Source organism: Cynocephalus volans, chromosome 16, assembly GCF_027409185.1.
Source record: "Cynocephalus volans isolate mCynVol1 chromosome 16, mCynVol1.pri, whole genome shotgun sequence".
NCBI classification, from domain to species: Eukaryota; Metazoa; Chordata; class Mammalia; order Dermoptera; family Cynocephalidae; genus Cynocephalus; species Cynocephalus volans.
The window spans coordinates 63,085,397-63,094,366 of NC_084475.1; the positions used below are offsets into that span (position 1 = coordinate 63,085,397).

The window sequence follows — 8,970 nt, forward strand, 5'->3', positions numbered from 1 at the left end:
AATTTAATGCAGAAAGCAATATAATAGTTTCACAAAATACAAAGAATATATTTTGTTCTATGAAGCACAGTATAAAGGCGTATTGACAAAAACAATTTCAATCTTGTCAACAGTTAGATAAATAAACATTTAAATAAATAAATAGATAGATACATTTGCACGGTCGTCTGTAAGTACCAGTCCCTGCAGGGTTGAACATGACGCTGCTGAACACCCTGAAGGCATCTGACAAACTTGAGGCACTTCATGTCATGATTGTAGCAGAAGTGACAGTCTTGGCGACCGGAGAGCTCAGGAAAGTGCGATAGTGTGTACTCGTCCATGAGAGTCGTTTCCACGTCGGACCAGGTCTCATTGCCTCCTCCCTAATCTTCCCCGCATGTTTATTGATGAAGAGAAGGATCTCACGATTTCTGCTCTCACGACCTCCCAGGCGCAAGGGCTGTGCCTCTTCTCTTTCAGGTAGAGACTGATTCTTTGGAAGTATTTCCTCACGGCCAGTGCGAAGTCCTCGTTCACCAGGGGAGTCTCTTCCACCCCCACCTCCGGCATCAGACAGGCTTCCAGGTCGTCCAGCTGCTGATAGAGTCCAGTGCAGAGTTTGTCCAAGAGGCTCTCATCCCAAGCAGCCGATGAGCCCTCTGTGCAGAAGAGGTTGAAGCTCTGCTGGGTCATCTCATGGAGGACAGAGATGGCTCGGGCCTTCTGCAGCTGGTGGCCATCCAAGTCTTCCTGGGGGAATCCGAAGTCATTTCTGTCCTTCAGGCAGGACAGAGGGGAGATTCTCCTCATTCGTCCCAGGAGTATCAAGGCCCTCCTGGTCCCCAGGCTGTGGGCCTGAGGCAGATCACAGCCCAGAGAGCAGGTCGCCTGGCAGCTGAGCACCAGCAGGGCCATCAGTAAAGGAAAGGGCAAGGCCATTGGGGATCTCGCAGATGCTGCTGGCCTGGCTGAGATGGGCGACTCTGAGCCTTAGCCGCTAGGTTCTCTGAAGAGCTTGCTTTGTGCATGTGTCTTAAATAGGGAACACACTAGTTTCCATTTTTTGGATGCCCGTGTCTTCCTTTCTACTTCTGTTTTTGCTTTCTTTATGCACTCTCTACATACTTTGAGAGCAGCGTTTCTCCACCTTTTTCTTTTCTCTTTTATTTCTTTCATGGTGGCCTGCTCATCCCTTTCCTCCAGAGCCTGGTTAAATTGTTTTTTCCGAATTGACCCTCCTGTGATAAGCTACAAAGGCGGGGGTATATCGTGCAATTATTTACGGACCGTATCTGTAGCTCAGGTTTATACGTAGAAAAGAAAGTGTGAAGTTAACTTTTTGCATTCAATGCATGTTTAAGAAGGTCTCTATAAAAATTTTAAGCCAAGACTTAAGTTTCAAAGTTATTGATTTGACTTGGCTTTATAAGTTTATTTGCTGAGCTCCTTTTTGTGTCATCTATTGACTTATATAAATTGTAATGAGTCAAATTTCACATGCAAATTCATGTTACAAAAATACACAATACCAATGTAATGACATACTTAAATATCTTTCAAAACTGCTAAAAATTATCTATCAATTCAATTATTTTCTTCCCATTAATTTCTAGTGTACCTAACTTTAAATTTTGTTCCATACGATAGAATACATTGTCACTGTGCCACCTCCCGGATGTTCCCCCAGGTGCGGTCAACTTTTATTTCTTTTTAGCACTCGACTTCATTATTGATGTGGCGAATAACTTTAGCAGAGCCACATAATAAAGCACAAATTCTTTGCATTTAATTCTCAAAGCCATTAACTCATTCAGTAGCACTCAGGAGCAAACCTCAGCTCCATCCACGAGACAGCCAAAGGCAGTCCATATGTATTCGTGTGGAGGCCACATCTCGAGACATGATTTTGAGATCAAGCGATCGTCTATTCACCGTAGGCTTGTATTGCTCATGCTGCATATGCTCTGTGGATCTTCCGAGAACTCAATGTCAGTGCTTCTTGATACACAAGAAAACCCGAGGGAAATAAAAATTAGTAATAAGGGACAGGTTTTCTTAGATTTGGGCTTTGGAGAACCACAAATTATTGTAATGACTAAGATTTGTTAACACCTCTAGGAACTAATTTTCACACTTTTGGGAGCAATACCATCCCAAGAAGAATGCACGATGGAGAGAACATCAATTTTATTTAAAAAGAAAATTTTGTTTTGCACCGAAGTTCAAATTTCCAACCAAACATCAGTCGGAGATTCCAATTCTAATGGAATCTTATTAAACCAAAGGAAGCCATCTTTGTCATAAATGGCAACAATGGGATGTAGGTGTGATGAAAATAAATGGCTGTTCAATTGTTGTGTACCGCTGGCGAGACACCAGAGATCTTTCTTTCCCATTTCCTTTTACATAGAAAGGAAAGTTGCTGCATTTTCCCTCCCAAGGAATGGGAATACCAAGAAAGCCAATATATGTACCTCAGTGTGATCAAACGTCACAAGGAAAGCAATATCCCACTGCAAAGGACACGACGAAGGATAATTTAGCTAAATTGAGCCCAGCCAAGGGGCAGATGAGGGGATGCGGCAGGGCAGAAGAAAAGTGGTGGAAGGGACGCAGGTCAAAGGTAGCAAACGGGCATGGGCTCCAGGAAAAGCAATCACTGCTGGTCCAGGGGTTGGTTTCAGCTTTGCTGGATCCAGCTTTCAAGAGAGTCAAGGGAGACACAACAACCACAAGAGTTTACACACAGAAAAGGCAAACTTGTGAGAGTGCAATATGCTCTCTGGATAACGGGGAAGCGAGAAATGCATCCCTTGTTTTCTCCTTGTGGATAAATGGACTCAGAAGTTGACTCATCGTCTTGTCATGTCTCCAGCAAGAAGCAAGGGAATTCACAATTTCAAAGGACACCCCTTCTTTACACATGGCTATATTATTTCTCCTAGCTGTCAGAGATGATGTCTTTATTACACTGAACCTTCGAATGAACTTCGTCCTAAGAATATAGGTCGCCATGAGTCCGTAAGTTACTCTTGGCCAGAGGAGTCGTCTTATGCGGTCTTGTTTCCTGGGCATCTTAGCCTAGTTCCTATCATTTCCGGAGCTCAGTCAATATTTATGAAAGGAATAATCATTATAATAACAGTGGAAAGAATAATACCAATACATACTGGAGACATGAATTGGGAAGACAATAGATCTAAAGAATTTGTAAGCTCTTCCCGCTTCATGCAGGGAAATTGTAATGGAAGATTTTGTGACGATTTAAAAAACAAAACACAAACACTTGATTGTAGAGATGCTTTCTTCCCATTTGTAGTTTTAATATTTAGAACCTCAGGATGTGCCACAGGGCCTGGTTGCAAATGGAAGACCCACCTTCCACTTTTACTTCAGTGCCCCTCAAGGAAGCGCAACGCCTTGCCTGATCGCACATTCCTTGTCTTTTCCGATAATACGGAGACGATGTGAATGTTACAATGTGTTTGGGGACCTTGTCCCTATACACTTGTCTGTTTTTCAATTTTGGCCTGTGCCTTTGGGAATCACTTAACTCTTCCCAAGATTCAGTCAGTGTCGCTGTGAACTTTAATGAATGACATCCGTGTCGTTTTCCCTGAGTCTAAATTGTGGAATCAGAGTTGGCATCAGATTTTGAAATAAACTGTGCCTAGCAAGAATGCCAGTTAATTTTCTCTTACAAATACTGTTAGTACACACAGTGTGAAAATAAAGAGTGGTCTTATTCAAAGAACATATATTCTCTTCTCACTAATCCCCCAGTCGGACTCTCTTTCCCCTCTCCTTTGCACTTAGGTATCCGACGAGCATGAATCCAGGCTGAGTAAATACGGGTGGAAGTGATGTTCACCCTGTGCAGCATGGGTCCTTCAAAGCATCCTACAAGTGATCCACCATATAATTTTTTCCATATCGACTGAGCACAGTAGCCTCAAGCGTCGCAAACCTGTTTGAACTTATATGTTGATGATGGCAAAGCTGCAAAATAGTAGGTTGTGAGGTCCCTGAAACCCCGCTCAGAGGAGGCCAACACTGAGCTCTTCTATAAAGGAAAGATAAGTTTGTATTATCATCTAACTACTGGTGGTTTTCTTTTGTTCTGTTACAGGAGCGAGCATCAACTTGACTGACAAATGCCCTTCACCAAATTCTAGACTGAAGAACCATGTCTGTAAACAATTAAACTTCCAACTTCGGAAACAACAAGCACCACTCAAGAATTGAAACAGATAATGAAAATTATAAATCATGACAGTATTTATTTAGGACAAGACACCATGTTATTCTCTCTAATCATTCTACTGTAAATTCACGATGTAGAACGTATGTTTTACATAATCCCATGATTTAGGATTCAGATGTTTTTCAGCTGGTGCAAATGTGTGAGTTTAGCTTGCTTTGGGGGGCCTGGTAAACAATCGTGTAATTGGTTAGGGAGGGTCCTGAGTATAACTTCTACGTCATTTCCTGACGTTGCTCTGAAGGCGGTGAATGAGGACTAAGCAGCACCTCAATTTCCACTCTGACCACCTCCCAGGCACAGGGGCTGTATTTCTTTTCCCTCAGATAACCAATCATTTCTTGGAAATACTTCCGAACGTCATTTCCCAAATCAGGACAAGAGAGAGTTTCTCCATTTGTCATCTGCACTTGTCGCAGGCTCTTCTCAAGGCTGAAGAGTAGTTTATCGAGGAGGATCGCATCCCAAGCAGCATGGCTGTTCTCTCTTTTGAGGAGGCTGAGGATCTGCTGGAGCATCTGACCACGGAAACAGGTGGCATGTGTCTTCTGGATTGGGGTGATATTTTCTCCTGTCCAAGGAAAATTGAAGTTCTTCCTGTCCTTGAAGCATGAGTGAGATGGGATCTTTTTCATCCGTCTCACTAGCATGATGGCTTGCCGGTTTTCCAGGCCATGGCTGGAAGGCATGCCCCAGACAGATGAGCAGGCAGGGACGGAGCAGAGCACCACTCCCGCCATGAGCAGGCAGATGTGGACCATTGAGAATTTCAGTGATTCTCGAGGCGGCCGCGAGAGGGCGCGCGAACGGCCTTTTCTGAGCCTCCGGTTCCGGAAACGCGGACGGACTCGGCCGCTTTTGGTTTCAGAGGGTGCCACAGCCCGAGAGAGCAGACGTCGCCGCTTGTCGCGCCGAACCGGTGCTGCTTAAATAGTGTGGAGAACATTTTCCTCCGATGGCTGCGGAGAGAGCTCCGCCGCGGCTTGGCGCGACCCAGTTTTCTTCGGTGAGGGCCGTGAGTGTCTGAGCTGCTCCCTGTGCTCGGGGCTTTCTTTCGCGTAGAAGCCGCAGCGAGACTGAGTTTGACGGGGAAACCCATTGAGTCGGGACCCGAGGGCTCGCGACCGCACGGGCTGTGATGGTCACAGATTCCGCAGGAGTGGGGGACGCGAGGCCGGGACAGCCTGGGAAAGGGGAGCCGGGTAGACAGCGGGTCCGGGAGCAGCCCTAGTGCGGGAGCCTCGGGCGAGTGAGCGGGGACGACGGCGGTGATACCGCCGGGACCGTGACTGGGGCCGGGACCGGGGCCGGGGCCGGGGCCGGGGCCGGGACCGGGGTCGGGGCCGGGGCCGGGGCTGGGGCCGGGAACAGGGATGGAGTCGGGGCCGGGGCCGGGGCCGGGGCCGGGGCCGGGAGGAGGGACGTGCGCCCCCCTGTGGGGTCGTCGGAGTTTTCAGTGGCCCATGTTTCTGAGTCAGGACGTTCAAGTCTTTGAAAAAAGGAATCTAGGCAAATTAAAGCGGCATTATTTGATTTAGATCGTTTTTATGTAATTTTACTTTCCTAGCATTAAAGGAGGGAAACTCCACGATATTTGCAAGGTGCTACTTTACTTTTCAACGGACAGAACTGCCATGTTTAGGTTTCTTGTGATTCAGGATTAATCTTCGATCATTGCTCTTTCACCTGAGGTTGCTGAAACTTCTTTCGCAGAACGCCACCGTGACTTGTGTTGCTAGGAAGAAAAAGGAGCAGTGTCGTGTAGGAGCAGTTGAGGGCATTTAGCCGGTCAGAACCTTCAACGCTCTTGGGTGAGAGTGGCATAGAGTGAGTGCAATTTGCCACACTTGATGACCATGCAATTGCCACAGTCTCCCTTCTCCCTGGTGAGACTCTGAGGGATTTGCAAGTGCACGGTCATTTCTGGTCTTTACTTAAAATTGTATTACTTTGTTTCTCCTGGATAGTTTTTCACTAATTTTCATTTTTCATACGGCATGGAAATATCATTTGTGTCGATTCCTTAGATTGCGGCCTCCTTAAATTTTTGGCTTGAGGAAAGTACTCCCTAATTCCAGCCCAGGAAACAGCTTTTGAATTAGTATTGTGATTATCCGTGGTTGAAAATCAAGGAATGTCCACTCACCCTCCCTTCAAAAAAAGCCCCAATACAAATAACTTATATATTTAAATGCATTTTATATATGCTTAAAATTATATATATTTTATATGCATAGGTAATTATATGTCAATGTAAATACTTTGTTTATATTATATGTAAAGATAATTATACATACAGTATTACATATTATCTAATATTTATATATTTATAATGTTGGATTATATATGTATATACAGTTAGATTCATAGGTATACTTATGTTTACATATATTTACATATATATTATTTTAGAATAAGAAGAAAATAGATATACTACATGTATTTTTATACAATATATATACTCCGTATATTTTTAAACCTTTTTTCTGTCCTTTCCAATTTTCTTTTTTTAGATCCCTGCTTCAAAATATATCACCAAACGTGGGTGAAACTGACTGACTGTGAAGGACAGATTAGTATTTCGTTTGTAAACTGTTCACAGAGCAGCCATTTTCTGTCACTCGACTTCCTGCCACACCGGTTCCCCGGAAGGTGCTTCAAGGGTGCTGGGCAGTTTCTCTTCTGCACCAGGCACTGCTCTAACACTGGCAGCCTGGGCTCTGCTCCTGCACAGGCCTGCAGACGGTCCCCCTCGTGGAGTTTCCATTTGAGAGGCACCAATGTGACTGGCCCTGAGCGTGTCAAGGGAGCTGCACTGAAAGCTTCTCTTGGCTTGACTCGGTTGAATGCAGACTCTACAGAGGATTACGATATTTGTTATATCAATACTCACGGTAACTATTGTTTACTATGTTCAGATTCTCAGCAAGTAACTTGCAAGTTTATGTGACTTAATCTCTCCAATTTCCACTGGAAAACTAGTACTGACAACTACTAAAGTTTTCTCACAGTTTCCCTGTCTCAGTTATAACTGGATCCACATTGCCAAGCATGTTATCACTCATGTATATGCAGTCAACACATTACTGGTGACAGACGAAGAGAACTAATGAATTAATGCCTCAGCTCTATGCTGCTATTATCTATCGATTATGTCGGAAAATATGAGCTATGGCTCCTGTGAAGAAAGGTGGAAGACATCAAATCTAGTGAATGAGTCCTTTAATAGGGAAATGCAGACAGAGGAGGCAACTTGTATTTCAGTGCAATCGAAGAAATTTAATAATGCTGTACAGGATCAAATCTCTAAGTGCTAGAATTTGAAAAGAGACATATATTGAGACGTATTTATTTCAACATTGGTTCTCATTTGTATGAATATTTCCTACTGGATTGAGATTTCTTTCATTTTTGATGAACGTGTTGAACTTCCAGTGTAATAACACGAGCGCAGTGTTGAAGTCATGACATTATCTGAGGCTCGTAAATGGAAGACAAAGTGAAAGGAAGTGGAAACAAAACTGGGACAAGCCCAAAAGCTGCAAACCCTGGGCTCGCCGTGTCAGACTCTCACATGCAAGAAGGTGCTGATAGCAGCTGGGTCGATGCCCGACACCTCCATCCCCCCAGTGGCCGCGCTACCTCCTCCCTGGTGCATTGGCCCATTTTGTGTTGCTCTAAGAGAATATCTGAGACTAGGTAATTTGGAAAGAACAGAGGTTTGTTTGTCTTATGATTCTGGGACAGCTGATTCTGGCATGGACCTCAGGCTTCCTCTACTCATGGTGGAAAACGGCAGGCACTGGCGGGTACAAGCAGATCACATGGTGAGAGGAAGCAAGAGAGGCAGGGAGGAGATGCCAGGGTCTTTTATACAACCAGCTCTCCAGGGAACTAATAGAGCAAGATTTCACTAGGGCCCCACTTCCCCCAGGGAGAACATGAATCCATTCATGAGGGATCCGCCCCCCATGACTCAGCTTCCAGCACTGCCACATTGAGGACCAGATTTCCGCATGAGTTTCGGTGGGGACCACACATCCAAATTCTATCACCTGGTGACACTGAAGATGATGTGCTCCAGTTCTCTCTGCACCGTTCGCTGTGACCTGACCCAGGTCCGTGACCTGCCAAGGCAGGAGACCGACCTCCACAGTTCTGCACCCAGGTGGGAGAATCTTCCTTTTTTCCCATCCGAAGGAGGAGAACGTATTCAGTTCCCCTGGAGCAGCTGGATGGTGGCAAATTCCAAAAGGCTCAAGCCACCTCTGTTCCCCATGAGATTATCCAACAGATCTCCAACTTCCCCCGCACGAGGGCTGAAATTCCTCACTGGACTCGATGACTCACTAGAGTCTCTGGAGCCCTGTGTGGTGCAGGAGATGGAAGAGACCCTGGGCAGGAGGAGGAAAACATACATTCCGATTTTAAATAGCCTTTCTCGATCATTTTCATGTTTGCTTTTTACTCCTTTGTAAATATCAGGTCTGATTGGTTAATTGTTCCAGAGCCAGTACACGTGCCTCGAAGAAGAGTTCCTCCCAACAGAGCCAGCATCACCTTGGCCAGATTCTCCTTCACGGGGTGGTTGCATAATGAGAGTGCACTTTGGTCATTCTTTCTAGACAGGAAACTTTTCCTCACTTGCTCATGTAGTAACTGTCGGTTTAGTTAACACTAGACGCCACTTGTGCACATTGCGTGTCCGCTTGACTGGGTGCACACAC

At 45.1% G+C, this 8,970-nt stretch overlaps 1 protein-coding gene across 1 annotated transcript; it reads right to left on the reverse strand.

Moving 5' to 3' along the window:
* Positions 1-351: 351 nt before the first annotated feature.
* Positions 352-921, reverse strand: LOC134365060 (interferon alpha-4-like). Its single transcript, XM_063081256.1, has one exon. It carries the CDS (start codon positions 919-921, stop codon positions 352-354), a length of 570 nt encoding a protein of 189 aa, XP_062937326.1.
* Positions 922-8,970: the final 8,049 nt, after the last annotated feature.